Raw genomic sequence first — 17602 nt, forward strand, 5'->3', positions numbered from 1 at the left:
CAAATATGATAGAATGCCGAATTTGGCTTAGAACCTTTCTGGTTTGCACAGCCCACCGCACAGCCCACCGCCCAGAAAGAAATCACCACCGTAAAAAGTTGTGGTTGTTTCAACTCAAATGTTCATTCAACTGGGATGCTTTTGCCGTCTGTCATGGCTCATACTTCCGGGAAATACAACGTAACATCATGTGAAAAGGGTCAATATCCACTGCACATAAAGCATAGTAAAAAAATGTTACTAAACCTGCTAACAAGTGTCACCTGGTGGTTGTTTAGGTTACTCTTCAAATCTAAATGAAAGAAGGAAGGTCTCTGACAACATTAATGTGCCTTAGCAGAGAGAGACTGACGCATATTTACATGGAGGAGATTCAAGTAACAGGTTTGATGTAGCCTAATGCAGCGGAGTAAGCGTACACTTTCTTTTTCACCAAGAAAAAAAGTCACTCGTTACTACCACTATTGCAGACATGTCTTCAGTCTAAGTCACTCACCTTCGTGAAGAGGAATGAGTGAGTCGAGAGTTCCAAAAATTTTCCTGAGCTCGCACTCCGACATGATGTCCAATTTCAGCATGGGTTCATAGTATACCTGCCACCCATTAAACAATTGTCACTGGCATGAACTTGAAAATAACTCATTCAGTGACAGCTGGTAAGAACATGCTAAGAATGGCATTTTTCCACCACACAATATCCTTTTAAGAGCTTTTCAAACCAATTGTTATTGTTGGATTGCATACCTTTTTGACAAGACTAAGGTCGTTGATGTGTTGCCTCTCTCCCTCTGTCAACTCGTAGATCACCTAAAAACATAATACAGGAAAGATGAGTTCACTTCCTCTTTCGCCATTAACACGGTTGGGAGGGTTAACTTTAAAATATACCACGCTACTAACACATGCGCGCTGCATTTTTTTTTGTCTATCGAGTGTCAGTGTTTGAAATTATGACAGACGCAATACGTCTATTGCCGCATTATGTATATGTAAATATACCGTACTTTAAAATTACCAGTAATTGTAATCCTGCCAAATCATCCGTATTAGAACAAAATATACCTATGATTTGAGTACAGTGGTACCTCTACTTATACTTTTGATTGGTTCCAGCAGTGATGTTGTATAATGAAACCGTTTCAAATGGAAACACGTTTTCCCATTGAAACGGATTAAAACAACATGAATCCGTTCCAAGGTCGTCAAATTCAGCCAAGCACCCATTAAATGAACTGCAACGGCCCTGGAGATACACTAATGTACAGTCAATCTTTATAGATATACCACATAGCATGAATAAAACAAGAAATGGGGCTAAGTAAATGCAAAGGATATAGTTACTGTACAGTGCAGAGCCTTAGTATAGAATAGAATAGAATAGAATAGAATAGAATAGAATTAAAATTGTTTTTATTGTCATTGATATGAGCGTTGTGAAATATTTTATGCAAAGAGTTAAGACATGGCATTCCAGGGTAAAACATGTAATGAAGACTTTGAAGAGATAAAAAACGACTAGCAGAATAAATGGGCAAAAAATAAATATTTACAACGTAGTGCTTAGAAAAACTGGCCAAAGGTGTAATAATCCATCCATCCATTATCTGCACCGCTTATCCTCAGTAGGGTCACGGGGGTGCTGGAGCCCACCTCAGCTATCTTCGGTTAGTGGGCAGGGGACAACCTAAACTGGTTACCAGCCAGTCTCAGGGCACACAGATACAGACAACGCACTCGCTCACTCACACCTAGGGACAATTTAGACCGGCCAATTCACCTGACATGCACGTTTTTGGAATGTGGGAGGAAAACAGAGTGCTAGAGGAAACCCACGCAAGCACGGGGAGAACATGCAAACTCCACACAGGAAGGTTGGATCTCATGATCAGAGAACTGTTCCGCACATGCGCTCGCGATCGAGCGATTGATGTGTCTGTCATATTCTTTTGGCTGTATTATTTTATTGTTCTCAGCTCAGGGATGCTGCTGGAAATGTGAATTTCCCTTAGGGGATGAATAAAGTATCTATCTATCTATCTATCTATCTATCTAGATGTTTCAGACAGTTTTCATTGAACATCTCTATTGACCGTCCGCTTTTAGCTTTATTGGGATGTCTATTTGTGATCAAATCCTGCAGCTTTTCCCAACAGGCGAACGCTTCCTTAGTTTGTGCTATCTATAAGATGATCATGTCCCGAGCAAGCTCTTTTTCCATGTCTCCATTTATCGCTGTTTTCTGGCTTGATAAAGCCAAGGATCAAATTCTGGTGGAAGTCCCCAGGTCACAATACAAACACTGGGGTGACCTATCATTTACTGTTGCCACCAGCAGGCTCTGGAATTAGCTACCGGTCAAGATGTGTCTAATTTCTGACCTAGACCTCTTAAAATTCACCTCTTCATGATGGTTTTTAATACCCAGTAGTATTATAAAACTTTTATTATCTTTTATCTTATTAGATTCTGTTGTATTGTCTTTATTGTTTTGTTTTGTTTTGTTTTTTTCAACCACTGCGCCACGACACACTGTATGCTGCGGCACAGTAAATATTTGTCATACTCCTTGAGAAATTATCCAATTTGTGTGCCTGTGCTGTCTAGCAAAAGCTATCTTTTATTTGGATTCACTTAAAGCAAAGATGCAATGACAATGACGGGTGATGATCCGCGGGATTTGTTTCAATGAAAAAAAAAGTGCTTTGGTTTAAAAAAGAATGAAAAGCACTGATTTACTGGAAAGCACTTTGGTACACTGAAACGACTGTCCTAAAGGGCTGTATACATTTACAAGTGCAGTGGTACCTCTTCTTACGAATTTAATTCACTCTGAGAGTCGCTGAGTACTGTAACCTCATAACTTTGTAAGTAGAGATGCATTTTGCATGTAAGTGCGCTAATCCGTTCCAAGCCCCGCAAAAGTACAGTAGGATATTTTTCTAATGAATCAATAAGAGAGCATCAGAACATGAAACAAACACGTTAAAGTTAGAATACTGCACATACAAAATGAAGAATAAAGGAAAATGTAAAAAAAAATATTTGCCTTATTGCTTCGTGTTTATTGAAAAACTGATCAATTGACGTCTGCCTTCGCCAACTTTTGACACTCCGTCGGAAATGAGCAGAGCAGATGTAGCAATAGCCCTACTTGTCAACACTTTTTCTGAGTGATTCCTTTCCACAAATTCCGAGACTTGGTGGAATTTTGCTCAAATGTCTTAACTCTGGTCTGATTGAACCCCTCCTCCTCCTTGTCTGTGATCTCGGAACTGTGACAGTGACATGATGGTCATTGCTGGGAACACGAAAGCACACTGGTTGCCAAGGAGATTTGAAGCGATAGTCCGTTTGTTTATGTTGGGGAAAATCTGGGAGTGGCGAATAGCAGTGTGTACTGTACTGTATTTTTGACTTTGTAACCAGAGGCAATATTTTCCCATTCAGGTACTTTGTAACCTGAAACTTTCATATGTGGATACATTCGTAAGTGGAGGTACCACTGTACATATAACAGTGATACCCGTCGCAGTCAACCCTGATGGCTGCAACCAATCAATTAACGGACTAAACCATTTGGCAATTTGATGCAGGGGGGTTAAGCGTCAGCCTAGCGGATGAACCATGAGGACGCTTTTGATGGGTACCTACATAACCCTTAGGGGTAGCGTCACTGACTTGGGATACTGGAAAACTGATCGTATAAGGAGGAAGATTTTAGTCGGATACAAAATTCGGATACCGAAACATTCGTAAGATGGATTGATCATTAAACGAGGTACCACTGTACATCTTTTTCTCTGTAACTGTAACGGAATACAATTACATTTACTTTGTATTTCAATTACTTTATGTCGTTACATGTATTCTGTTACTCCCTAAGCCTGGCCATTATTCTCCGCCCCCTTCACTTACCTCCTGCCGTTTGATTTCCTTAGCGGTCAGATTGTGACTTTCCACTGTGTCGCTCCAGCATTGGCTAGAGCGCCGGCGAAGAAAAGACGAATTCTTGGAGCGAGAACGCGGCGGCGGCGGCGGCAAAGGCCGAGCTTCCGTGCGGAAACTGATGGAGCGCTAAGAGAACAAATCCAATGAGAATACAGAGACGCTTGTTCATCACTGAGGTTAAATACAGTGGCGTGGAAAAGTACTTGCCTTCTTCCTGATTTCTGTGTTGTTTGCATATTTATCACTCACAAAGGTTTCAGATCATCAAACCAATTTAACCATTGAACAGAGACAACCCAAGGTAATACGAAATGCAGTATTGGAATGTTGATTCCATTTATTAAGGCACCCCAAAAAAAAATCTAGGCCTATCCGGATCTATGTGAAGAAGAAATTCTATTCATTCATGCTGCCAGAAGTCGACCTGCGGTGACAAAGACTCGCCATTTCGCCTGTGTTCTCGTCACCAAAGGCTGCGATTCTGGTCCCAGTGAGTTAATGAGACTCTGTGGATGCTACCTGCAAGCTTTCGTCCAGAAAGAGGATATTTTCGGCCTCAGTTTATCTTCTGTGCTTTGATTTTCTACGATTACCTTCCCAATCTGGACTGGTTCACCCTCCTGATCAAGAAGTGACCTAAAACATCTTGATTAGTCAGATTACAAATTGTGGTGGTCCAGGGAATATCTGGTTGGAACTGGGGTAGTGGTTCCCTGGCACTTTTCCCAAAACATTTACAAATTGGAAAAAAATGGAGGGAAACACACTTACTTGCCTATAGATATGGTTTCTATCGAAGGACAAACATAACATAAACTAAAAATGTGTAAATATTACATCTCAACCTTGGGTGTTACTACGTACGTAACTATGAGACAAGAGGTAAATCGGCAGTTCCTCTCTCGTCTTTCCTGTATGGGCCTAATTTCAACACAGGAGTCGCAATAAACGGGTAAAAGCATAATGCTATCATAAGCACTTTTTAGTAACAGAGTAGCTGTTTTTAATAAGTGATTTATGATTTTTGTCTGTACATATTTTGTATGACACGTCGGAATATTTTTTAGGTCTGAGGATGGCTGCTTTTAGTATAGTATCAGGAGAGAGAGAGAGAGAGAGAGAGAGAGAGAGAGAGAGAGAGAGAGAGAGAGAGAGAGAGACAGAGAGAGAGAGAGAAAGAGAGAGAGAGAGAGAGAGAGAGATAGAGAGAGAGAGAGAGAGACAGAGAGAGAGAGAGAAAGAGAGAGAGAGAAAATGCTGCTGCTGTGTTTTACCCCATGCACCGACTTTTTGGACATTTGCATAGAAATTAAACTCAAACTACATGAATATGATTTTATGTACTTTACCTTATCAAAAGGCTGTTGTTTTATTGTTTTTAGAAATGCTATGTTTAATTTCACTCTTTTTATGGCCCAGATAAGGAGTACTTTATGCACATTCTTTTTTTTTCAAATCTTCAAAATGAAAAAGACATCAAAAATTCAATTTCTTTAATATTTAAAGAAACTAAATATGCCGTATTTCATCCATATTATAATGACGTTAAACTTGAGAAGGTATCCTACAATAGAGTAGTCACGTGGCATTCAACTTGGTTTTAATAGTACGCTATGATAGCTAAAAATGGAACACACAGCACAAGTTGCATTCATTATAAGCTTTAATTTTTTTTATCCTTCCCGACATCGATTCCATCCATCCATTATCTGCACCACTTATGCTCAGTAGGGTCGCGGGGGGTGCTGAAGCCTATCCCAGCTATCTTCGGGCAGTGGGCAGGGGACACCCTGAACTGGATGCCAGCCAGGGCACACAGGGACAGACAATCTGCTCGCTCATTCACACCTAGGGACCATTTGGACCGGCCAATTAACCTGAAATGCATGTTTTTGAAATGTGAGAGGAAACCGGAGTGCCCGGAGCAAACCCACACAGGAGGTTTGATCTCATGACCTCAGAACTGTGCGGCACACGCGCTAACCACTGCGCTGCCGTGCTGCGCCTCCTTCCCGACAAATTTGTTTTATTTGTTTTTTTGGGGGTCCAATTTGGCTATTTCAACATTTTGGGTTGCCGAACACTGGATTGGAATAACTGCCCTGTTTTCCTGATAAAAATTTAAATACAACCATTTTTTCTCCCTCTCCATATCCTACAAGTGCCTATCTTCCTTTCTATACCTCAGTTTTATTATTAAGTACCAAGTGTTGTGTTTTATTCAATTTTCTTCAGTAGATTTGAAGTAAAGGAATTCCAGAAAGATATTCGATTGTGCGTGTCTTGATTAAAATATACATATATAATACAGAAATAGTATATGAATTGTGCATGTAGCCACACTTGTAATCACAAGGTTTGTCAGCCGTTTATCACGATTAAAATATCAAAATTCACTGTTTTGCTCCAAAAGGCAAACTCATTTGTCAATCGATTAATTATTCAAATAATACGCTGCACATAATTTGAGAGGGCGGAAGATTTGGCGCTGTTACCGAAATGGATTGTCCAATGCGTTTGAGGGCAGGCGTCTTTGCCGGGCTGACGGCGCCCGTCAGGCTGTTGGACTTGACCACCGGTTTCACCCGTTTGTAGCTCGGCTCCTGCAAGGGAAATTTGAATCGGAATAATACCCATCCATCCATCCATCCATCCATCCATCCATCCATCCATCCATTATCCTCCGCTTATCCGGGGTCGGGTTGCGGGGGCAGCAGCCTTAAAAGGGAAGCCCAGACGTCCCGATCCCCAGCCCCCTCCTCCAGCTCATCCGATGGGATCCCGAGGCGTTCCCAAGCCAGCCGAGAGACATAGTCTCTCCAGCGTGTCCTGGGTCGCCCCCGGGGCCTCCTGCCGGTGGGACATGCCCGGAACACCTCCCGAGGGAGGCGTCCAGGAGGCATTCTTAACAGATGCCCGAGCCACCTCAACTGGCTCCTCTCAATGCAGAGGAGCAGTGGCTCTACACAGAGTCCCTCCCAGATGACTGAACTTCTCACCTTATCTCCAAGGGAAAACCCAGAAACCCTGCGGAGGAAACTCATTTCGGCTACTTGTATCCGGGATCGTGTTCTTTTGGTCATAACCCAAAGTTCATGACCATAGGTGAAGGTAGGAACGTAGATTGACCGGTAGATCGAGAGCTTTGCCTTTCGGCTCACCTCCCTCTTCACCACGACAGACCGGTACAGGGTCGGAATGACGGCAGACGCTGCACCGACCCGTCTGTCGATCTCCCGTTCCATCCTACCCTCACTCGTGAACAAGACCCTAAGATACTTGAACCGGAATGATACCCATGCACAATAATTGTATATCCTACTAATAACAATGATACAAAGATCCTGGAGACACAATATTATAATCAATACCATGAAAGTGTCATGAATATTCCAGAGAGTACATATAAATATAGGTGTAAAAATTCGTCACAGGAAAGATTTTGCCTAAAAAAAAAAATTCAGCCGGACCCGACCCAAGGACCGCAGATGTTAAAGCCCGACCTAGCCCGAGCCCGACCAATTAACTTAATTTGCAGGACCGAGCCTGGACACACCCTGAAGTACATATTTTATTTGTAAGGACTCAGAAGGAGAGGTAATTTATTTATGTTAAAATGAATGAAGTATGTTATTATTAGGAGGTGCTAAATCACACACCCTATCTCTTTGAAATATTTACCGTTTCCATTTTAATGTAAAAATAGGTTTATATAAGGATTTTAATTCATTGCAGCTCCAGACAGATTTGTTCTTTGGTTTTGGGTCTGTTATGGCTCTTCCGTTGACGATCCATGGACTAGAACATGACTTTGTCAATACAGTGATCAATACTTAATAGCTATAATGACAAGATAGTGTTATAAAAGTAATAAACATTGACATGAATATTGCAAAATGTGCATACGGTTTATGAGTGTTTTCATGATGCGAAAACAAGTCACTTCTTAACATTATCCAAGTGTTCCAATAATGAACGGCACACATGCCTTGGCTAAAAAAAATCTCACTAATTCTTATTAAGCAGCATTATCTTAGCTGTGCACTAAGTGTCTGAAATAACGTCTGCCCGGCGCCCGGGGCGTGCATCTTTTACGTCGGGCGTACAACTTTTCAAAACGTCGCCGCACGGGTGGCCGACAACTTTCTCAAGGGGAAAAAAAAGAAAGATTTTTTTTCAAATCAAACGTTATCATTATTCTGATTTGGAAATCTTCGTTCGGTTTGGAAATTTCGGAATTTCGGTTCAGTCGGCAATTTGTATACTCGGCAGCCAATTAGAAGCCTGTAACGAATAACTTTGTGCTTCCGGACTTTCCCGAGTCTTTTACGGTCGTACATTTGCTTATCATTTTCCAAAGTAGATAAACAGAGAACACAAAAAAATGGATAAGTGGTTAGGAATCAAGCCAAAACCTCAGCCCCAGAAGAAATATTCAAAAGAAGCTAACAACATTTATGACGCTACAAAATGTAAACGTACATTAAAAGCCTCGTGCAAAGAGGAGTTCACGTGGCTTGTAGCAGATGAAGCAACGCAAACATTGCATGAATAAAGATGAGTAAATACAGGTACACACTGATAGCAGATGGAAAACAGCGATGTCATATACATGCAATGAATGTTATAAGTAGAATAATAATAAACCTAATTTTAAAGTCTTCTGTTATAGATTCTGATTACCAATCCTTAATACTTTGCAAAAATGGTTTGTTTTTTTGCGATTAGTTGTCTTATTGCGTTTCAAGTTGTGAAAAATGGGGCAGGCAACTGTGGCTGGGCAGGCAACTTTTCAGAATTACCTGCCCTGGTGTCTGGTAACTTTTTCGCATGAGTTTCAGACACTGCTGTACACATTTGTAGATACAATGAATCAATATAAATGTAGTCCTTCAGTGCCTTGCACAATTTACGGAGGAATACAGAGGAGACCTGACCAAGTTGTGTTACTACTTCAATAGAAAATCATATTTTAATGAACAACTCCTGATTCAATAATTATTTTGCATCCCTCCAGAATAGGAGTGAAACAGTCCAAAAAAAGTCCTGTCAATAAAATTTACCTCTGAATCTTCCATTTGCATTTCAGACTCTTGCTCCGCCTCCTCTTCCTCGTCCTATCAAAACAGATAAACGGCATACTGAAAAAAAATTCCATAATCCTTTTTACAGATATGATTAGCCAATAGTAGTTACCAAGTATTGGGATTTCATAAAACCCTCATGAAAAGATAGGATTAGCGATAATGTAAGGCGAGGGTGGGTATGGCCCGCGGGTCACAGGTGGCCCATCTGGCTTTTCCATCTGGCTCAGCCAAACATGGTGAAAATAAAAATAATTAAAGTAATAATAATATATGTATAATGGTAATTCAAATAATACTGATAAAAAATGTTGTTTTTTGGTACCACTTTTGTCTCGTCTTTGTGTGTTGCGGGAAAAATTCTAGATGCCTCTTTAGTGCTTTGAAAATTCCCCAAAACTTCACAAGGACATTTGCTGTGAAATGATTTATTGTTAACTAATTGATCATCGAATTGATAAATCTATGACTGATTGTTAAGAAATTTTAAAATTCTCAGTATTAATTTTTTTGCTTGAGCTTGAATATTCACTCTTTTAATTTTCAATAAATCAATTTGTGTTGAATTGAAATCAATCGATTCGTTATGTAACTGGTTCGTAAGTTACCACTTATTTCTCATCAATTCTCAGTAATGGCCTTTAATGGATTTATTATTTTATTTTTTACAAATCATTGTCTGTTTTGAATGGATATAAAGCACAACGTTTTTTTTAATACAATCATAGCATTTATATGCTATTTATAACATGGTATGGACTATTCATTATACTATTTGAATTGTTTTTATATATGTGAGGAAAGGGATCTGCCAGAGGATTATCCACACTGATAGTGATGGCAGGAAATTGCCTCAGGATTTTCAGTCATTGAACCATACCCTACAAGTGTGGGCCCCCCAAATAGGGAAACACTGAAATATGCAAAAATAAACAGAAACAACTTTAGAACAGAACATACAAATGTGAAATAAAAAGTAAAGTGTGTTACAGTAAAAGGTTAGAGGTTAGACAAATGAAAACAAAATAAAAAAGATCAGCTAAGAGCAAAGGTGGGTAGTAACGAGTTACATTTACTCTGTTACATTTACTTGAGTGTGCGTTGGGGCATTTTGTACTCATCGAAGTATTTTTAAATCACTATAATCTTTACTTGAGTAGATATGTGAAGAATAAACAGCACTCTTACTCCGCTACATTAGGCTACGATGAACCCGCTACCTAAATCCCCTCCATGTAGGAACGTGTCTGTCTGTCTTTGCTACGGCACATTTATTTTGTCAGAGACCCGGTTTCTTTGTTTAGATTTGACCAGTGACCAAAACAACCACCATTTGGCACTTGTTAGCAGGGTTAAAACGTTTTTATTACTGTACTGTATACAAGTGTATATAGCTGTAGCCCCACATATATATTTCTTCTAATCCACATAGGCTTCACCCAGACAAACTGTTACATTTGCACGGACTTGTAATTTATTGTTGATTGGATGGACTTGAATAATTTGCTGATCTGATTGAAAGATTGTTTTAACAAAAAACAATAAATAAGATGTTACTACAGTTAAACAGTACATAGATGATCCCTTTTTACCTCAAGTCTTCTCTTGAGTCATATTATTCTAAAGTAACAGTTCTTTTACTTGAGTAAAGTTTTTGGCTACTCTACCCACCTCTGATTAAACACCATATACAAAAATATGGGTCTGAAGCCTCCTCTGTAAAATATTAAGGGTCCCTGCAGACATGATGTCCTCTGGCAGACTGTTCCATAAGTGAGGACCAAAGTGTCTGAATGCTGTTTCACCATAGGTGCAGGTCCTCACCCTAGGAACAGTCAACAAACCGCTGCCAGAGGACCTCAGGGGCCGCGAGGGCCCATATAATAAAAGTAAATCAGACAGATAGGATAGCCCAAGACCATTAAGACATTTCAAAACTAGTAAAAGCACCTTAACAATCGACCCTGAAACGCACAGGGAGCCAATGCAGCGATTTTGAAACTGTGTCAATGTGATACCACCCCCCGTCCCCCGAAAGCACACGTGCTGCTGAATTTTTTAGCTGCAAGCTGGCAATGTTCCTTTTAGGAAGATCGGATAACTGGGCATTACAATAATCTAAACGAGAAGATATAAAAGCATGCATCAGCACTTCTGTTTTTGCCTGAGAAAGAAATGGGTGGACCATGATTCCATTCTTGAGATGATAGAACCCAATTTTAATTAGATTTTTAATTTGTATAATAAAATCAAGCTCGAATTTGAAAATAACGCCCACACTTTTAACACAATTTGAATGTCTAAAATCGCTTAATATCTAAAATGCTTTTTTGAAAGTGTATCTTTTGGACTTGTGTCATCAGCAGATATGGAAATGTGCAGCTAGGTTTCGTCAGCTATGGAAATTGACTCGGTGTGTCCTGATGACATAAGGCGAAGCATATACAGATTAAAAAGTAGCGAGCCTAGAATTGAAAGTTGGGGAACCCCACATGTAATGTCATGGGTTCTGGAGAAATATACATCCATACTTACTCTGAAAGGCCATTCTGTGAGGATGGAAAAAAAACAGTTCAAAACAAGTACAAGAGATACCCACCAGGTTTCTGGGTCTATCTAATACAATTTGGTTATCTACTTTATGTGTTTCTGTTTTTTGTTTTGCTTACATTACCCTGACTCAACACAACGTCTCTGCCCGGGTTGCCAAAAACTTTTTAACGAAAGGGAAAAAAAAAAAATTGTTTTTATTTTTTTATTATTCTTTTTTTTCTTTTTTTAAAAAAAATCAAACGTTTGCTTTATTCTGATTTCGAAATCTTCATTTGGTTTGGAAATTTCGGTTTGTTTGGCAATTTGCATGCTTGGCAGCCAATCAAAAGCCTGCATCGAATAACTTTGTGCTTCCGGACTTTCCCGAGCGTTATGAGGTTGTGCATTTGCATATAATTTTACAAAGTAGACGCACAGAAAACGCAATAAAAATGGTAAAGTGCTTAGGAATCAAGCCAAAACCTCAGCCCCAGAAGAAAGATTCAAAAGAAGCTAATAAAATGTATGATGCTACAAAATGTAAACGTCCATTGAAAGCATTGTGGAAAGAGGATTTCACATGGCTTGTAGCAGACGACGCAACGCAAACATTGCATGAGTGAAGATGAGTAAATAGAGGCACATACTGATGGCAGATGGAAAACAGTGATGTCGTATACATGCAATGAATGTAATAAGTAGATTTATAATAAATTTTATTTTAAAGTGTTGTTCCATTATATATTCTGATTATCAATCCTTAATACTTTGCAACAATTTTTTTTTTTTTGCAATTAGTTGTCTTATTGTTTTTCAATTTGTGAAAAATGGGGCAGGCAACTTTATGGCTGGGCAGACAACTCTGAAAAGTTGTGCCCAGTAACTTTTTCTCATGAGTTTCAGACACTGCACAAAGAGTCTCAAAGGGCTGCGCAGACCACAGATTATTGCAAACCACAGACTATTATTACACCATCCACTGATCCAAAACCTACATGAGGGCAAAGAAAACCTCAACATGAGGAAAATGAAGAAACCTTGAGAAGGCACATGAGGAAATCCCCCCTTCTGGATGACTAGGCTGCAATGGATGTTGCAATAACAAATACTAGTCATGTGGTGCATCGTTCTCCACATGATGCGCTGCATTAAACTTAGTCATTTTGATAGTAGGCTAATATACCTAATATAGATACAAACAGTACCGTTTTCTGTTTTTTGGTACAATATGGCTCTTTCAACATTTTGGGTTGCTGACCCCTGACGTAACTGGTCAGGATTAAACTAACAAATCGAGTTTTACAGACACACAAAGAAAAAAATACGATGAGGAAAGTGGAACGAGAGCGGTTGAGTGGCGTGGCCTTCTCGTTTCCTGTGTGGCTCTTTCGAAGAGGAAGAGTGTCGAAAGCCCAGCAAAACGACGCCTTACCAGTGATCAAAACACTCAAGGTTTTAAGACAATCGGTTAGAAAATGATCACAACCCGTGTACTCCACAAACATTAAGTAAAAGAAGACCAAACTCACTTCTTGGATTCTGGTCACAGGTTCAGGGGGTGAGTCCTGTTTCCTCTTCTTCTAAGATAAGAAGAGAGTTGAACATTTTATGATACAGAAGTTTGAAGTCACTGAAGGTAATCGACTTACGCCGGCATGGCCACAAGCACTAGTGGGCTGTATTTCTCGTCTTTGGGAACTTGAAAATAGATATATCAAAGATGTCAATTCACTTAATAGTCTGTAATAATAGTTTGCAATAGTCTTTGATCTGTGCAGCCCTTTGAGACTCTTTGTGATTAAGGGCTATACAAATAAACATGACTTGACTTGAAACATAACTACTACCAGTTTCTTACGTAAAACCGAGGTACAACCATCAAAAAACAGTGTTTATACTCAAAATAAAGGATGCACTACAACTATCAGACTGATCAAACTCAGAATGTGTTACTATGACATCAGCCCGATATTAAAAAAAATAGACCCAGTTAATAGTCCCGTTTTGACAAGCTATATTAACAGCTGCACTACTAGTTAAAGAGATTCTAAGTATTTATGTTCCTCATTGGAATATGCTGTGTTTAGATCTTCTCTTGCAAGAATAACATGTGTCTCCTCTATACCTCTTCAACAATTTGTCACTTTTAGTCGCGCTATAATATTCAAACAGCCAAAACTACTTGTTAGAAAGATTCTGAGCATTTATGTTCCTCATTAGAAAATATTTAGATCTCCTATTCCAGTAATAGCACATCTTGGTCATATCTCCTCTATACCTTGCCAATAATTTGTAACTTCTAGCTACGTTATAATATTGATACAGCCGATACTACTTAGAAAGATTACGAGCATTTGTGTTCCACATTAAAAAATATTGAATTCGCCTATTAAGGTAGGAGCACAACTTGGTCATGTCTCTTCTCTACCTCTTCAATATTTTTTCACTTTTAGACACACTATAATATTCAAACAGTCAATACTATTTGTTAAAAAGATCCTGAAGATTTATGTTCCTCATTAAATATTTTTTTAGATCTCCTATGTAAGTACTAGCACAACTTGGTCGTGTCTCCTCTCTACCGCCTCAATAATTTATCACATTTAGCCATGCTACAATACTCAAACAGGCGACACTACTAGTGAGATTCTGATCATCTATGTAGCTCTTTCGAATATGTTTTGATTTTCTATGGAATCATTTGGTCGTTTCTCCCCTCTACCTCTAACTAAGACCTGATAGTAACTTGATGCCACACTACAGTTAGTTAATTATTGCTCCCATAAATATACTTAAAGTGTGCCACTTTAGGACCTCTGGAGCTGTAATTGGCCAAATGTTACATTTACCAAATTTTTGAGCTAAGTTAAGGCCACTTGGTATGAATGAGTGATATATTTTACTTGGCCAAGACATTTCTTCTGATTAGTCTTGCACTGCTTGTGTATTGTTTAGAAGTTATTTAGTTCGACACCCTTATTTCTGTAGTATATACATCTCTCTCTCTCTCTCTCTCTATACATGTACACAACACACACTCATATATATATATATATATATATATATATATATATATATATATATATATATATATATATATATATATATATATATATAAGAGAGAGAGAGAGAGAGAGAGAGAGAGAGAGAGAGAGCGAGCGAGCGAGAGAGAGAGAGAGAGAGATTGAGAGAGAAAGATTACAGAATAACAAAGTATTAATCCTAAATATATCATGTGTTAAAAAATATCTAATATGTTAAAAATATCAGTTATTTTTATCAGTCTCCAGAAATGGGCTTTTTATTGGCAAGACAAATAACCCCCCAAAAAAGAAAGATTTTTTTGTTTTAAAATATAAAAACAAAAATTAAAAAAAACAAGAATAGTACATAATGACATACCAGGATAATATTGTTTCACAGCTTTCTTCTACATCCATCTTTTCATTTCTTTCCAAAACACGACGAGTTGAAAAACCAACCGAGGCCTTTTTTCCGCCTGACGCTAAACTTCTTCAACTTTTCTTGACTATCTCATGCTCAACCATATCCTTAAGGGTTTGCACCTCAAAGTATCCGCTCTTCTCAATAACTTTTTGAATCTTACTCGATTTTGGTGAACGGAGGAGGGGACGCAAGTTGTGCTACTGAGTGACGAAAAGAGGAAGCGAGAAGTGCGTTTTGTAGAGGAGCACTCCACTTGGGGTGACCACGAGTGCTCACAATTTTTCAGCATAGGAGCTTCTAAAAATGACAGGGTCAAAATGATATACCCACCACAAAACAAAAGCAAAATATCAAATTGTTTTCTAATGTAATAAAGATTATATTTGTTCATTTTTTTGGATTCAGGAGGTCGACCAAATAGCGGGTGACCACGGGTGCTCGCAATTTTTCCGCTTAGGACCTTCTAAAAATGACAGGGTCAAAATGATATACCCACCACAAAACAAAAGCAGAATATCAAATTGTTTTCTAATGTAATAAAGATTATATTTGTTCGTTTTTTGGATTCAGGAGGTCGACCAAATAGCGGGTGAGCAGATTGTCAGGCGGGCCGATTATCGGCTACGGTATTTGCGGATATGACGGATATTAGTATCTACATTTTTTTAAATTTCATGAACCGATTTTTAAGTCTCAGATGCTGTCAAAACTCCCTCTTCCTCCTCGCCTCCTCACTACCCACTGAAGCAGAAACAATAACGTGAGAGTAGCAGCTCAGCTAACTCATCCCGACATGCCTATGTCTATGATGGAAAAGCGTGTTTGCAATTAAGAGATAGCGTAAAAAGTAAGTAACTTGTTTTAGGGAAGCACGTTCAGGCGGAGACTGATATGTTACCTCTTATTAGAGGTAAGATCGGGCCAAAAAAAAGCACCCGAGCCCGACGCAGGCCCGAGGGGTATTAAACCCGACCCGGACCGAGCCCGACTAATTAACTGGATTTGCTGGCCCGGCCCGAAAGGGGCCCGAAATTACATATTTTATTTATAAGGAGGGGTGATTTATGATAACAAATTAAACTCTGCCTTTTGTTACAACATCTAGGCCTAAGTTAAATAAAACTGTATAAACATTTACATCTTTTATATTTCTGTGTCTGCACTGCAGATGTTACATTAAGCGACAATCTGTCATTGACGTTTTTTTTTTTTTGAGGTAGCGAAAACATTTAGGGCGTCCGTCATTTTGACGACTTGATCATTGGGCCATAATCCACAGCAGCAAAGTTGACCCAACATTGATTAATTCTTGGGCCAGACATTTGAAACCTTCGCCACTAACTACTGAGAAGGGTCTGAGGTCTCGACAGCAAAAGTCTACACACTTGTCTGTGATGGCTTGCTTAGCGCGAAGAGGGACTGTCTTTGGGACGAATGATAATATAGATGTCTGACGTTCATTACTTTTGCCAGGACAGCTTTTTAAATGTCTGATCAGCGTCGAGGTCCCAGTCTTTTTGCTATCGTATGCGAGCAAATTGCCACATTGACACTCAGCGAAGCCAACGCAAGTCTCTGTATCATTTTCTACTATCAATTTGAAATTGCTCCACACTTCACTCTTACCAGAGTGCGTTTTCCTCGTCAGTTCTCCTCTCTTGAGTTTATCCTTAACTTCTTGTTGGTCCGACTCCATATCGGGGATACCAGGCCAAAATCACGCGAATTTGCGGAGGGGAAGATTATTAAGAGGACAGCATTCACGTCACGTCACGTGCACAGAGCATGCTCTGGCTCCGTTAAAAGCAATTACAGCTCCTTCTCCGTTTTATCCAAATTATTTATTTTATAACAAGTATTTCTTGGTCTAGTATCCATACATAGTTTAAGTATATATTTTTAATGAACATATATTTATAATTATTAATTAATTTAAAAAAAAAAAAAAAAAAAAAAAAAAAAAAAAAGCAGGACCGAACCCGACCCGACCCGACCGTATGACTGACATTTCAGGCCCGACCCGGCCCGAAATTGCCTCGGGTTCGGGTTCAGGCTCGGGCCATAAATCTTAGGTCTACCTCTTATCATACATCGCATTAGTTCATCAATCAAGCGTGCAAATTTTGGAGCAATTGCAGAATACTTGCAGCAGTGATTTTTATTGCAGTCTCTGAAACCTGGGTAAATGAGGAAAAGGGAGTCGATTTTAAAATAAGTGATTATAATTTAAACTATAGAAATAGATCAAATAAAACAGGAGAAGGAATTGCTATAAAATAATGGTAATGTCAATGGTAATCAATGATTTGCTTGAATGCTCAACATTAGAAATCATAAACAAAAAAGGGAAAAATATTGTCGGGTGTACAGATCACCGGGCTCAATTTAGAAATTTTCCCAAATTGGACTGAAAGAACATATTCAGTGTTAAACAACGAACCACTATTCATTAGTGGAGATTTCAACATTGACCTGATGAATCCAAACAATCATAAAAAAAATGATGACTGTATTAACAGAATGTACAACATGAGTTGATACCTAACTATATTAAGACCGAGTAGAAGTACTTCACACAGTGCAAAAATTAT

General features: G+C 39.0%; 1 protein-coding gene across 1 annotated transcript in view; it reads right to left on the reverse strand.

The window, feature by feature from the left end:
• The window catches only part of arhgef3l (Rho guanine nucleotide exchange factor (GEF) 3, like), a 32639-nt gene extending 17442 nt beyond the window's left edge, over positions 1-15197 (reverse strand). The window contains exons 1-8 of the mRNA XM_088332921.1: positions 14967-15197; positions 13214-13262; positions 13094-13144; positions 9012-9065; positions 6444-6551; positions 3916-4074; positions 745-807; positions 497-593 (exon numbers count right to left, since the gene is read on the reverse strand). Of these exons, the coding sequence (XP_088189047.1) occupies positions 497-593; positions 745-807; positions 3916-4074; positions 6444-6551; positions 9012-9065; positions 13094-13144; positions 13214-13262; positions 14967-15004 (619 nt within the window). The 5' untranslated portion in view covers positions 15005-15197. The remainder of the gene's footprint in view (positions 1-496; positions 594-744; positions 808-3915; positions 4075-6443; positions 6552-9011; positions 9066-13093; positions 13145-13213; positions 13263-14966) is intronic.
• Positions 15198-17602: the final 2405 nt, after the last annotated feature.

This window comes from Urocampus carinirostris, chromosome 3 (assembly GCF_059441175.1).
Source record: "Urocampus carinirostris isolate Australia breed hairy pipefish chromosome 3, RoL_Ucar_1.0, whole genome shotgun sequence".
Classification (NCBI taxonomy): Eukaryota; Metazoa; Chordata; class Actinopteri; order Syngnathiformes; family Syngnathidae; genus Urocampus; species Urocampus carinirostris.